At 35.5% G+C, this 15218-nt stretch overlaps 3 protein-coding genes across 4 annotated transcripts in view; all 3 read right to left on the bottom strand.

Annotated features, from left to right (window-relative positions):
- The window catches only part of LOC137014163 (guanine nucleotide-binding protein G(olf) subunit alpha), a 34169-nt gene extending 29486 nt beyond the window's left edge, over nt 1-4683 (bottom strand). Inside the window, exon 1 of the mRNA XM_067378344.1 lies at nt 3977-4683. Coding sequence (XP_067234445.1) covers nt 3977-4451 — 475 coding nt within the window. The 5' untranslated portion in view covers nt 4452-4683. The remainder of the gene's footprint in view (nt 1-3976) is intronic.
- Nucleotides 4684-7234: 2551 nt separating this feature from the next.
- tmem14cb (transmembrane protein 14Cb) lies at nt 7235-9271 on the bottom strand. The gene is made up of 4 exons (XM_067378351.1): nt 9133-9271; nt 8722-8823; nt 8532-8619; nt 7235-8035 (listed from the first exon to the last, which is right to left on the bottom strand). Exons 1-4 carry the CDS (start codon nt 9206-9208, stop codon nt 7972-7974), a joined length of 330 nt encoding a protein of 109 aa, XP_067234452.1. The 5' UTR covers nt 9209-9271; the 3' UTR covers nt 7235-7971.
- Nucleotides 9272-9523: 252 nt separating this feature from the next.
- On the bottom strand, nt 9524-15142 carry pak1ip1 (PAK1 interacting protein 1). Of its 2 annotated transcripts, XM_067378347.1 has the most exons (11): nt 15034-15142; nt 14861-14940; nt 14416-14578; nt 14140-14260; nt 13510-13584; nt 13272-13324; nt 12953-13098; nt 11546-11643; nt 11302-11398; nt 10269-10398; nt 9524-9656 (listed from the first exon to the last, which is right to left on the bottom strand). In XM_067378347.1, exons 2-11 carry the CDS (start codon nt 14936-14938, stop codon nt 9529-9531), a joined length of 1089 nt encoding a protein of 362 aa, XP_067234448.1. In that variant the 5' UTR covers nt 14939-14940; nt 15034-15142; the 3' UTR covers nt 9524-9528. The 2 variants fall into 2 exon arrangements, with proteins under 2 accessions (XP_067234448.1, XP_067234447.1); XM_067378346.1 differs by having other exon boundaries at nt 14861-15104.
- Between the last annotated feature and the right edge of the window lie 76 nt (nt 15143-15218).

Here is a 15218-nt window from a genome sequence, read left to right as displayed (position 1 = left end):
ACTGCTGGATTCGGAAGGAGAGGTACTATATAGAACTTAAGGGTTCTGACAGGTACTTCATATAACAAACCTTTTAGGGGTTCCCATCATTTTATGGATTTATTAATTTTGTTATCATTCAGTTTTTATTTTGATTAAAGGAGTCCTTGATTATGATTTCACTTTTTTAACTTTAGTTAGTGTGTAATGTTGCTGTTTGAGCATAAACAACATCTGCAAAGTTACAACGCTCAAAGTTCAATGCAAAGAAAGATATTTTCTTTTAAAGAATTTGCTGTTTAAGGACTACAACAAACGGCTGGTAGGGACTACAATAAGCTTCTTCCCCGGTTAGTGACTTCACTAACCCTAAAATTTACATAAACCCCGCCCCCGAGAACACACAATAAAGGGGGCGGGGCCATGTTCTTCTGCTTTAGAGAAGAGGAAGAGTTGTTGTAGTAGAGTGTTGTTACCATGCCGTCATTTTACGCCGGACTGCTTCACAAACGAGGGTCAATTCAGTGCTGGATTTGTACAAAAGATTAAAGGATTAGTTCACTTTCAAATTAAAATTATCCCAAGCTTTACTCACCCTCAAGCCATCCTAGGTATATATGACTTTTTTCTTTCTGATGAACATAATCGAAGAAATAATAATAAATATCCTGACGCATCTGAGCTTTATAATGGCAGTGAACAGGACCAACGAGTATGAGCTGGAGAAAGTGCTTCCATCCACCATAAACGTGTACTCTACACGGCTCCGGGGGGTTAATAAAGGCCTTCTGAAGCAAAGTGATGCATTTGTATAAAAAAATATACATATCTAAACAAGTAATGAAGTCAAATATCCAGCTTCATTCAGAACGCCTTCCGTATTTAAATTATGGAAAAACAAAACTAGCGCCACATTAGTTACGTAAGTTGAATAGGGAAGGTGTAGGACATACAGCGTAAGCTTTTTGAAAAATACAGAAGGCAGTCTGGCGGAAGCACTTGCAAGGCGAGCATTTATGTTTATAAAGCATATTCATTCATCGTTTTGCTAGATAAGACTCTTATCCCTCGTCTGGTATCGTTTAAAGCCCTTTGAAGCTGCACTGAAACTGTAATTTTGACCTTCAACCGTTTGGAGTCCATTGAAGTCCACTATAAGGAGAATAATCCTGGAATGTTTTCATCAAAAACCTTCATTTCATTTCGACTGAAGAAAGAAAGACATGAACATCTTGGATGACATTGGGGTGAGTAAATTATCAGGAAATTTTAATTCTGAAGTGAACTAATCCTTTAACATGACAGCACATGCTAGTGGATGAGTTGAATCAACTCCACAGCAACTACATCAATTTATCCACTAACCGTTCAGAAACGTCTAAAAGTTGTAACTTCTTCCTGAGTCTCTCCATCAGTGTCGACTCCGGTTTGAACAATGTAAGGCTGAACACCGTTACTGACAATCCTCATTTTGGCTGCGTGAGATTCTCTAGCTTTGTTGTTGTTGAGCTGTTAAAGCTCCACCCTCTTCTGGAAAGGGCACCGGGAGCAGCAGCTCATTTGCATTTAAAGGGACACACACAAAAACGGCGTGTTTTTACTCACACCCAAATAGGAGCAAATTTGACAAGCTATAATATATGATCTGTGGGGGATTTTGAGCTGAAACTTCACAGACACATTCTGGGGACACCAGAGACTTATATTACATCTTGTAAAAGGGGCATTATAGGTCCCCTTTAAATTTTATGAATTAAACAGCTCATAAACACACTTTATCACTAGAAAAAATGAATAACTGTTAATTTCTTCTTATATACAACCTTTTTGGCATAAAATGGAGTCAAGAACTCTAGGATTCTATATGGAACCCCACTGAACATTTTTTCATGTAGGTCAGATTAACAAATCTTCTGTCTTTCTTTATGTCAAGTGTTATTTGATATAGCAGCATATTAGAGTATTGAAAGATTGTAAATTCCCAGTGTGGGTTATGATGTTAGCCTGTGCATCCTGTTATGATTAGCAAAAGACAATAAATTAATGAAATCAAAATTGACAGGAAGTTTATACCTTTAGTCTTAATGAATCATGCCTTTAGAAACACGTATCCAGACATCACTTAGCAACAAAGCAAACTTTACAGCCCAGTACTCAAGACATGTGTGGGAAATGCTTTTAAACCATTTAAAACATTGTCAATTCACATACGCATTTTCAATATGTTTCTGTTGTGCGTTGTTTAAAATCAAAGGTGCATGTGTGTAGTTTTGCAAGTTTAGTCGGTTCCAATTAAGCTGAATGTCTAGTACACTGTGTGTGAGTTGTCAGAGTCTCAGAGGTCAAAGTAATAGATTCTTTTACTGTGACTTAAACTAGTATCTTATCAAAGCATCACACACCTGCTGACAAACTATATGAGCTCAGTTTTATTTTCTGATATCTTACTCACTTATATGACCACAAGGTCATATGGAAATTGTCTCTTTTATATTTATCTCATATTTAAGTGCCCTAGTGGCTAAAAAAATACTTCTTGGTAAGAAAACACTGTAAATGAGACATAAACTACATCAAATAGATAGATAAAATATGAATGTATGAAAAAATATTTTTTTCTGAAGCCTGAACATATAGAAGTATTGTTTAAGAAGCATTCTTAATGCCTATGCACTGCATAATATCTTTTAATAAATGATTGTGGTAACACTTTAGTTTAGGGTCCAATTCTTACTATTAAAGTTATAGTTCACCCAAAAATGAAAATTCTGTCAGCATTTACTCACCCTCAGGTTGTTCCAAATTTCTTTGTACTGCTGTACGCAAAGGAAGCCGTTTTGAAGAAAGTTTGTAACCAGGCTGCTTTGGGCCACCAGTAGGAAACAAAGTACTATGGAAGTCAATGGTGGCCCAAAGTGGTTGGGTTACAAAACTTTCTTCAAAATATCTTCCTTTGTTTTCAACAGAACAAAGAAATTTATACAGGTTTGGAACAACCTGAGGGTGAGTAAATTAATGACAGAATTTTCATTTTTGGGTGAACTATCCCTTTAACTAGTTGCTTATTAGCATGCATATTACTACACTATAAAAATATTGTTGGTTTAACTTAATAAAGTAATTTTCCTGGTTGCCTTAAAATTTAGAGTTCATTGAAATTAAAAATTTCAGTTAATGCAATAAAGATTGGTTTAATAAACTCAAAATATGTTAACTGAACCAAATTAATTATCAAAGTTGATTTGACAAAAGAAAAAAGTTGTGATGACAAATAAAGAAAATATTTTTTTACAAGCTGTTTATTACTTATAAAGCACACATTAATGCCTTATTCCGCATAACGATATTCCCTTAATCCAACCCAATACCAAAACTTAACAACTACCTTACTAACTACTAATAAGCAGTGATTAGGAGTTTATTGAGGCAAAAGTTGTAGTTAATAGTTAGTTAATAGTGACAATTAGACCCTAATCTAAAGTGTGACCATAATTGTCACCCCATTTACACATTATCATATTTACCTATTATACTTTTAACGCAATGCAATGGATTAAAACAAATGACAAATCCACCTCCAAATAATGTTACATTTACACATTCAGTTTTCCACCTAATCTGCAAATCACATTGTTTAGAAGTAGTGCCATAACTGACTTTGCCAAAAATAATATTGGTATTATTATATTAATACTATTAAGAAAAATCCATATTGTTGTAGTCTACTGAGATATAAAACAAGCATATTGGTATAAATAGATATTTAAACATCAAAATAATCGGTATGTGTCATTAAAATAAGTATTGATTTAACTCTAAATGTGTATTGTGAGGAATTAATAAAGCATTGAGCATATATGTTATATTCAGGTTTCAAGTATAGTGCTAGCATACATTTTAAGCAATGCTTTATGACGTCAATTCCTTCCCATTTTCAACAGCACAATAACAGTACGAAAGCAGGCCAACATACTGTAGGTATGGCAGCATCACCCACCTAAGAGCAGCAGCCGATGCGTCTGTTTATATTCCCGTTTGAGTTCCTTCAAGGCCCTGTCAATGTTCTTGCTGACTTTCTTGGCCTCCTTCTCGGCCTCCTTCTCCTCCACCACCACCAGTTTGTCCCAGTTCTTGTGTTTCTGGGCGCTGCTAGGAGTCTGGAGCAGCTGCAGCCTCCTCTTTCCTCCTCCTCCACCTCCTCCGTTCTGGATGAGCGCTCTGTCCCCGTCGCCACGGCGGAGCTCCCCGGCTGGGATCTTGCCGGCGTCCCCGGTGCGTAAAGGGGAGGTGGATGATGTCTTCCCGCTATTCCCCCCAGAATCCTCGTCGCGCTGCCTGGAGCCCCGGACGCACGACGGCATCATCATCATTCCAGGATCCGGAGGCTGGTGATCTGACTCCGAGTTGGCGTTGGAAATGGATCCACTGAGGTCCCCAAACAAGCGGGGACGCAGACTGTAGCACAGCCCCATGATCTGGCCAAGCGCTCACTGCTGATATTTGATCATAAATACACAACAAACGCTCTATTCCCAGTTATTTAGCGCATCATCACATGAGCTGACAGTACATGGTGCATTTTCCAGCCATGCGTAATCCCAAAATGATGCTCTTGTATTTAACAAATGCCATTTTGTGATTTCTTACAGTCCAACCTACGCGCAATAGTCGGTGGATCACCTGACATCTGCCTGTGCTGACAGTGCAGGTCCACCTTACCGTAATGAAACCAAAAGCCCAGCCACACAAAACCGGTGGACACATATGGGGTCATCTAGGTGCGTTTTTGTCCGTGCTCTGGGTGATTTGTGCTTAGAAATCCCCGTTAAGGGATCTGGATGGATCGTAGTCTAGCCTGTTTGAGCATCGAGGGCTGCTTTATACCCCTGAGACTCCTGCAGACTCGCTAATGAGACATTTAATGAGCACACCTGAAGTATTCGGAGAATAGAACATTATAATATGAACAGAGTCACTAATAAGCGATACGTTTAATTGTCCCAGACATAAGAAAAGATTAAACAAAAAAAGCATCAGAAACGTCCTTCACAGCAGAGATGAGTGAAATAAACGATGGTATCATATTTTTACTGGAAAAACTGGTAACACTTTACAATAAAGTCCCATTAGTTCACATTTAACTAACAATGAGCAATACTTTTGTTACAGGATTTATTAATCTTTGTTCACTTTAGTTGATAAAAATACAAGTTAGTATATGTCAGGTCAGGTCCATTAAATAATATTTTTTGGTCTAAAAATACTGGTTTTATTAAAAGATTTTGGGGCCCTCTATAGGTCAAAGTAAATATCCCAGTCTGAATGTTGTCTGAATATTGGCTGCGTCCGAAAACTGAAAAATGCTGCCTTCCGAGTACACATTTCTAGGTAGTGAGGCATCAAGGCACGTCCGAATCCAATGTTAGCTTCACTTCCTGTCTCATGAGATACCTTCCTCAGATCGATTTTTGAAGGAAGCATAGATGTATCCTTAGCTGCCTTTGATATCCCACAATCCTGTGCTTTCCATTCTGTGACAGTTGAGCTAGAAAAATAAAGATGGCGTCCGAAGGTTGCGTTTGCTGCTCAGTTTGTGTATAAATGTACGATTTTGATCAATATATTTCAATCTTGATATCATTTCTATCGAGAAATTACTACTGTAGTAATTAAATATTTGTTTAGTTCTCACCAAAGCTCGCGCTATATTGCTGTAGATCATTAAACTGTTACGCTGCCTCAGAAGTCTGTCCGAAATCAATTTCGTGAGGTGCCTTCATGCACCAACGCTGCCGTACAAGTCATTCTCTTATAAGATAGCGAGGCAGCAAGACAGCTCTCTAGGTTTTCGGACGCAGCCAATGTCTGGTTCAGAGGTGTTCTGAAATGAGGAAAGTCCAAAGTTTTTTAATGGTTTTTTTGTTTTGTTTTAATAAACAAATATAAATCCTAAGTGGGTGAGTTTTTACTTAGCCTACTTTTTTAACACCATCATTTTGTTCATTCAAACTGAACAAACATGAACGAAAACAAGACGCGGGATTTATCGCACGAACTAATCATAGCGTGATGGAGGCATTGCCTCCTCTCACGTGACTTCCCCTCATTCATTCTCAATTACCCCCCACCAAAATGAGATAGGCTAGGTCTAATTCTGTGTTCCAGACAAGGTCGGACGTGGGCATATCCCAAATTAAATGTCCCACTTCAGATCTCAGTGCGTTCCAGCCACAATAAGTCACATTCACATTTTGACCACACGATGTCGCCATAACATAATGAGAGCATATCATGTTGTTTTTGTGTCAATTATGGCAAAGGAGAAAAAAAAAACGAATGTAACATTACATTAACTTGAAGGGTTAGTTCACCCAAAAATTAAAATAATGTAATTAATTACTCACCCTCATGTCGTTCCACACCCGTAAGACCTTCATTCATCTTCGGAACACAAATTAAAATATTTTAGTTGAAATCCGATGGCTCCGTGAGGCCTCTATTGAAAGCAAAGCCATTCAAACTCTCAAGATCCATAAAAGTACTAAAAACATATTTGAAACAGTTCATGTGAGTTCTTAACGTTGTAAAGTGAACAAAATAATGTTATAAAACATTATAAAAAAAATAAATAAATAACTTTTCAACAATATCTAAATGGGCCGATTTCAAAACACTGCTTCATGAAGCTTCTGAGCTTTATGAATCTTTGTTTCGAATTACTGATTCGGATCTCCAATCAAACGGCTAAACTGCTGAAATCACGTGACTTTGGCGCTCTGAATCACTGATTCGATTCGTAAAGCTCTAAAGCAGTGTTTTAAAATCGGCCCATATAGATATTATTGAAATGTCTGTATTTTGGGTTTTTTTGGCGCACAAAAAGTATTCTTGTCGCTTTTTAATATTAAGAACTTTATGGACCTTGAGAGTTTGAATGTTTAGATATTGTTGAAAAGTTATTTATTTATTTTTTTTATAATGTTTTATAACATTATTTTGTTCACTTTACAACGTTAAGAACTCACATGAACTGTTTCAAATATGTTTTTAGTACTTTTATGGATCTTGAGAGTTTGAATGGCTTTGCTTTCAATAGAGGCCTCACTGAGCCATTGGATTTCATCAAAAATATCTTAATTTGTGTTCTGAAGATGAACAAAGGTCTTACGGGTGTGGAACGACATGAGGGTGAGTAATACATGACAGAATTTTTATTTTTGGGCGAACTAACCCTTTAATATCTAATGTTAAAGTTTGTTTTTTTACATTGGAAGCAGGACGCTCCGACATCTTGGAAGTGACGTCATATGACGCGTCTCACTGAGGTCGGGGTTTATCAATGTACCGCAAGTTTATTTTGTTGTATATTTCTCTGGTTAAATAATAATTTAATAACGCCAAATATCCAACTTTGAGAGGGAGTTCTGACGTTATTTCCTAGAAAGAGGAGGGAAAATTCCCAAATCCTTGGTATTGACCTCAGGGGAGGCAAGACGCAGATTCCTGCTGCAACTTTACCTGCTGGTGTCGCTGTTGGACAGTGCTGCTTTAGAAAAAGAGTTATTCATACACCTTTTGATGTCACATTTTGTATTAGTTGTGGTTGTTTTATTTTTGTAATATGGATTATTTTCTCATCCGATTTTTTTGAGGAGGCACTGACTCCTTTGCCTCCTTGGATGAAATGCCCTGCTTTGGTTGTGAGACTTTTGAGTTATAAATCTAGAGCTGGCATTAATATATACCAGCTAGTACAGATGTTTTCCCAAGATGTAGCAGGAGAATGTGAACATTATCTGTAATATAATATAAATCAACAAATTTTTGAAATGCGATACATTTTATTTGTTATAATTTGTTCATTTACAGTTATGAAAGCACTTACAAAATGATTATTTTATTGTCTTTTTCATATATCTTGTATAAAATGCCTAATGAAACTATTTCAGTATATCTGTGTCCTCAGGATCTGCATGTAGTTTCTGAATGGTGTCATCTTTTCTTTTTTTGTGAATTCTGCAGCACTTTAAAACCGATCCTCAGGAACATCAATAAACTGCAAGAAAGACAAAGAACAAAATAAATAATACATTTGTCCATCATAATGTCACACATTCCTATATCGTTTCCAGCACAGAATTAAAAAAATAAAGGTAATTACGTCTTTTTAATCTCACAATTCAGACATTTTTCTTGCAATTGTGTTTATATCTCACAAGTCTGATATTATTTGTCAGTATTGTGTGACAAAATTGGAATTGCAAGAAATAAAAAGTCAGAATTGTGAGATAAAGAGTCACAATTACTTTTTATATTCCCTGGAGGAAACAAGCTTCCATATACTATCCTTTTATATAATATATAATTACATATAATAGCCTTTTAACATCTAGATCATAGACTGTAAAAAAAGATTTAGATATTTTATCTTTTGTTAGTATGAAAACATCAAGGATGTCAGGGATATTTCACCAAAGTCTCTCTCAAAAAATTTAGAATAAAGCTTCATAGATAATATATAAACAACAAATAGCTAAATAAAATATTCCTGCCTTGCTCCTGCCATGAGTCCAGCTGGCATTATCTTCCATGAACTCAAAAATCTCACTCCCATCAGAGCAGTCAGTGATCCAGTGGTGCCTGCAAATATAACAAATCTGATTTCTCATCCTTATTCCTTTTCAGAAATTGAATGCAGAATATACAGGCTATACAAATGAATAGAAATAAAGACAGACTTACCCATCGAAACCCAGATATTTTTGTCATTTTTTGACATCTGATAAGCACCAACAAATGCTGCAATGCCAAACATCAGCCCAGCAACCAGAGACATAAAACTTCCTAAGGCAGGAACATGACCATATTAGGAAGTTCCGGTAAAGTGCAGGTAATTTTTTTTTTAAACAAAAAATATGAGCATATACTATAATGTTTTCTGATTTACTCACATATATCGGTGAGATACTTCACGTAAATTCATTAAAATTTCAAGGCGAGTTGTAATAAAAAAAAAAAAAAATCGATTAAAATGTGCTAAAACATTTTCATTCATTTTGAAATATTTTAAAACGTGTTTTACATATTCTAGATATCCCAAAACTAAACCACAATACAAAACACCGTCGTTTGTCCCACGCATGAGATCCTTACCTGCTTTAACATAACCAACAATCCCTCCTATCGTTATCAGAGCTGCATAACCATAACCAAGCCAATCCACAGCCATGTCTGCACGTTTATTTAAGCCTCAAATTAAACAGAAAGACGCGTTGATTGCTAAAAAGCTAAAGCTTCTCTACTTAACTTCCTGAAACATTGCATACTAGCGACTTTCAAAATAAAAGTCCCCTAGTGCAGGTGAGGACTTTTACATTTCTAAGTTTTAGAGATAGATGAAAAAAATAGCATTTTTTCTTTCAGTTCGCTGGCATTCTTCCTTTACTACTTGGAAAAATACTCATGGTAAACAACTCTGCAGTGTTCTTGACATCAATAAAGACTGACAGGAAACAAATAACAGAACAACAATAATTTCAATAAAAGTGTTTATTGCACTCTTTGTTTTTTCTTCTTTTTTCCTTTCTTTGTGGAGCTGCTTTCCTCCACTAGGATCACTTCCTCTCCCGGTAGCCTCACCCGTTTGCCTTTGGCTGGCACAGGGGGCTCCGCAACAGCTGTATTGAGAAAAGACAGATGTTTTTACTTTGACTTTTTCAACTCAGTACATGTAATTATGGACACTGCTTTAATTGTAATCACACAGCACTCTGATTTTGTGTTTTTATTTTCTGGAGATACCCTTAAAGGGATCGTTCACCCAAAAATGACACATTTATGTTGTTCCAAACTCATAAGACTTCTGTTCATCTTCGAAACACTAAAGAAGGTATTTTTAATCAAATCTGAGAATCGAGCGGTTTAATCAAAGACTTCTGAACGCTTTATATGATGAACAGATTAAATTTAGGCTTTTATTCACATATAAACATTGATTAGCGAACATACATGAGGACTCAAACATGGTCAACGGAAGCTTAACTGTAATTGCTTGACATGCAAGAATAAACCTGAAAAGAAATGAACCCCATTGGTTCTCACACATCAATATAACATGCTTGAGCTTCCATTTACCAAATTTGAGTGCCCGAATTCATGTGACCAACTCAAACCCATTGCAAAGTCTGTGCAGGTAAATCTTTCGCTCCATAGGAAATCTTTCAAACAGATTCCTATTGAAATGATTTCACCCAAGAAATCTCGAAGAACAACGGCAAATATGACCGCACCTTTAGAAGTTGCAGGCTGGGCAGATGGTTCCACAGTGGTCTCTTTCGCTTCACCAGGTATCCAAACGGAAAGACAGGTGAGTCGGGCAGTGGTGTTCACCTGACCAAGCAAGGAAGGAGTCTCAAGTTTCTGTATGGGAAAGAGTGGGTATAAAACACTAATTAATCAAGTAAATTTAATGTAAAGGCCAGAACACACCAAGCCAACGCTGACGAACTAGTGGCGACGAAAGCAGACTGTGGGGTTGGCTTGACACACCAAACCAACGCTAGACAGCCGACGGCCAAGTAGCACATCCGTTCTGCGCCTGCGTGAGATGAAATGCCTTTCCGAACCAGCAGGTGGCAGTAGCTGAACAGCCAATCAAAATGATCAGATGGCCCATTGGAAAACTTAGTCGGCCGATGAACAAACTGCCTGACCGTCGACTTGGTGTGTTCCTGCCTTAAGGATCAATGTAAGGATTGTACAATAATGTTAATTCTGGTGAATATAATGTGTTAGAAAAATTAAATGATCAGGCTGTTGAGAACGTGGAAAATGTAAAATATCTGTGAACATAAATAATGTTGAGTTTTGGTGAGAGTGTAGACAATATTTATAGAAGAGCAAATCAAAGATTGTTTCTTTAATGTTAGTCAGTTTTGGAAATAGTATATTAAGGCCATGTTGAAATTATTTTAGTGTTTAATATTACAGCCTGGTATGGACTAACACTCTTTTATTCCAGTGACAGAATATTGAATGGAATTAAGTTAAGGTAAGCATCTTTTGTGAGAATGATTTTCTTTGGGGGGTGATTGTTTTTAATTTGTTGCATGATTATTGTCTGTTTCTTACTTATGTACATAACTTTTGTGTTTTATGAGAAGACAAAAAACCCACATTGGTGGATAATAATGATCAATCAATTAATCAAATCAAAATAAAACCATCAGGCCAAATATTTTTTATGCTTAAAATGGTTCAACTTGAGGCTAAAAAACATGCATGTGTGTTATATTGTCTGCTTTTACAGGTCAAGCATAATACCTCAAGATTGAGTTTCCACAACTTGATGAATCCATCGTTTGACGCCGTAACAAGGACACAAAAATCATCCTTCATGAAGCTCTCAATGGCTTTTACTCTGGAAAAAAACAATTGCAAATTCAACTTATCTGTATGTTAATGTTCAATGGATTCTGGGAATTTCAATGCATATTGATGATGAAGAAATAGAAATGGCCGATTTTATGAGATTGGGACGCACCCATTAATAAAGTGGTGGTCATACCTGTTCTCATGTGCTTTGAACTCGCAGACACACTTCTGTGAGGTCACGTCATAGATACACACACTCTCATCATCTCCTCCCACAGCCAAGAGTGTGTTCTGAAATGTATAAGAAAATTCAGTAACACTTTACTTGAAGGGGTGTGCATAAGACTGACATGACACCTTCATAATCATGACATGACACATGTCATGAATATGAAGGAGGTTTTATGAATGTTTATAACAACTGTCATTAAATGTCATTCGCTCAATTATGTCATTTTTAATACAAAGATGACATTGTTTGAGATGTCCGAGTTATGACAACTTGACATAAACCAATACATCATAACCTGTCAGTGTCTTTGTCATGACAAATTGACATCATTTAGCTTCATGGGTTAACATTTCATTAAACTGTCATGTGGTTGGTTTTGACATTGGCTGTCATGAGGCCATTATAATAGTGTCATAAATATGTATCTTGAGCTCAAGTACAGTGGTACAAATTGAACTTGTCATTAAAATGTCATTAAGTGACAATACTCTGACAAATAATTTTATAACAGCGTCATGACTATTTTTCATTTCATGTTTTTTTTTTTTTAAGTTTCCTCCAACAGAAGGTCAGATAATAGACAATTTCAAATTTCGTAAAAAAAAGATGGCACTGTTATAAAATAATGGTAACACTTTATTTTAGGGTCTTTTAACTAGTTGCTTATTACTATTAGCATTCATATGGCTAAAATATTGGCTATTTATTAGTACTTATAAAGCAAATATTAATGCCTTATTCTGCATGACCATATTCTACATTCTTAATCCTACCCAATACCTAAACCTAACAATTAACTACAATAAGCAGTAAATTAAGAGTTTATTGAGGGAAAAGTCATAGTTAATCGTTTATATATGTGTTCCCTATACTGAAGTGTTACCAAAATAATGTAATGTAATGTTAACCCATAAAGCTAAGTAGTTTTTTTTTAAGTTTGATAATTAATCTGCTATGTCATGTTTATGACAGGTTATGATGTTTTGCTAATGTCACGTTGTCATGACAAAGACACTGACAGGTTATGATGTGTTGGTTTATGTCAAGTTGTCATAACAAAGACATCTCAAACAATGTCATCTTTGCATTAAAAATGACATAATTGAGCGAATGACATTTAATGTCATAAACATTCATAAAACCTCCTTCATATTCATGATAAGTGTCATGTCAAGATTATGAAGGTGTCATGTCAGTCTTATGCACACCCCTTCAAATAAAGTGTTACCGAAAATTCAAGTGGTTTTTTTTTTTTTTGGATGCATGTAGGAGGCTCTAAAACAAAATTTGGAACCTTTAAAACAGAATAATTTGGGCACTTTAACATGTTAATATATATTCCCTTGCAAGACTGGTAAGACTGTTCACCTTCAGAAACTTCAGACATGAAATCCTTTTTGGAAATGCAATGGTTCCAATAATTGTGGCAGACGTCACAGTGTAAATATCCACTGTATTATTGACAACCACTGCATACTGATCTCCATTTGGTGACCACAAGACGATCTCTGCAGCTACAAAACATCATTACACACCAGTCACCCTCTATACAAGACAAGTTTTTAATTACATGAAAATGTTGTTTCTAAATCCATTAAAATCATTTTATTTTAAAGAATAATTAAAAAAGGAAGGAAAAACAATGAAAATGCAGAATCAAAAAGAAGAACATTATATTCTAACTTACTCTGTTTGATATTCTTGATGAAAGCTGAACGTCCTTCGATAAGATTCCACGTTCTGCAATGAGAGCAATTCAATTTTGTCATAAGAATTACTTTTTTTGCTCACCAATGTAAACAAAACAAGCCCAATGATATCTATTACCATTCAGAACACAAAAATGATTTAAAACATTCACAGCTTAGCAATCCGACTAATATGTTTGATATTCATGGGAAACATAAAAACATATGTGTACTTGCCTCAGAGTCTTGTCTGTTCCAACAGAGAGTGCAAGTTTTCCAGAAGGGTGTACAGACAGTGAAGTAACATGACCCCTAAGAAGTAAAACCCAAATTATGTCATTTATACATGAGTAAATAAAAATTTAGTGTCGGCAAGATTTTTTTTTTTTAAATGCTTTTTAAAATAAGTCATTAAATAAAAGTTATTAAATAAAAAAATCTAATATTAGTACAATTTAAAATGACTGTTTTCTATTGTAATTTATTCGTAATTCATTTTAGCTGAATTTTCAGCATCATTACTCCAGTCTTCAGTGTCACATGATCCTTCAGAAATCATTCTATTATGCTGATTTGCTGCTCAAGAAACATTTATTATTATTATTATTATCAATATTGAAAATAGTTGTTCTGCTTCATATTTTTGTGGAAACTGTGATACATTTTATTCAGGATTATTTGATGTATAGAAAGTTCAAAAGAACAGCATTTATTTGAAATAGAAATCTTTTATATCATTATAAATGTCTTTACTGTCATTTTTGATCCATTTAATGCAACCTTGCTGAATGAAAGAATTCATTCTTAAAAACTTTTAAAACCCCAACCTTTTTAACAGTAACATTTTGTGTATTTCAGATTACTTACTTGTGAGCTTTGATAGATTTTAAACATTCCCATTTTTGGGTGCTCCACACACAGATGAGACCGTCTTGTCCTCCACTGAGTAAATGGGACGTGCCGTAGAACTCCAGACACGAGATAGTACCTGTCGAGGAGGAGAGCTTACAATGTGTTGTTTTTACTAATGTGTATGCATCACATGAAACCTAAATGTTGGCGAATCTTTGATGTCAGACTCTCTTGTCCAATTAGAAACCAAAATTGCTTTGGCTTTACATTAAAAAAGGTAAACGTCCTCACCATCATGGTGCAACAAAGCCCCATGTTCAGTTTTCTTGCTCATGTCATACAGCTGAATGGTTTCATCTTTGCTTCCAGTGGCGATGAATCGATCACTGGATGAAACTGCAGTCAGAGATGCTGTGTGTGCATGATGGGTAAAGTTGGGCTCAAGTGTCCACTCCTAAAATAGACATGAGTAGACAACTAAGATCATATACCAAATAAATATGATATCTAATGAAGTCAGCATTAATATTGGAGTAAGCAATTATGATCATAAAAGGCCTGTTATTATTAATTTTAAAAATGGACCAATATAAAAATTATTGCACTCAAGAAAAAACAAATGCGCAGACTGGAATAAACCAAGACACAATTACACTTAATACTCATTATCAAGACTAATGAAGATTATATCAATTAAAAAATATACATATGTATGTATGTTATGAAAAATAATTACCTTATCACTAGTGCACACTCGATATCCAAATACTATCTGCTCATAACAGCCAGCGACTAACTCCACATGATCCCCCATGACTATAAAACACGTGTTCATACAGTTACAGACAGCCTTTAGGAGATGACACACTGTCCCTCATATGTAATTATTTATATTTATAAATATTATACCTGGTTTATAAAAAACTTAAACACTAAAGCCCGTTGAAAGTAGAATACGGTTACTCATGCCCACAACAACGTGTATACTAAACTCCTTTAACTTCCACCGGAAGTGCAATACTTCATAATAAGAGTCCATGTCACAATAAAAGTCAATGGGTGTATTGCTCAAAGCGAGGAAAAAAGAAAAGAAA

The sequence above is a fragment of the Chanodichthys erythropterus genome, chromosome 23 (genome assembly GCF_024489055.1).
Source record: "Chanodichthys erythropterus isolate Z2021 chromosome 23, ASM2448905v1, whole genome shotgun sequence".
NCBI lineage: Eukaryota > Metazoa > Chordata > Actinopteri > Cypriniformes > Xenocyprididae > Chanodichthys > Chanodichthys erythropterus.
The sequence above is the reverse complement of the archived record's forward strand: the minus strand, read 5'-3'. Positions and strand labels throughout refer to the sequence as shown.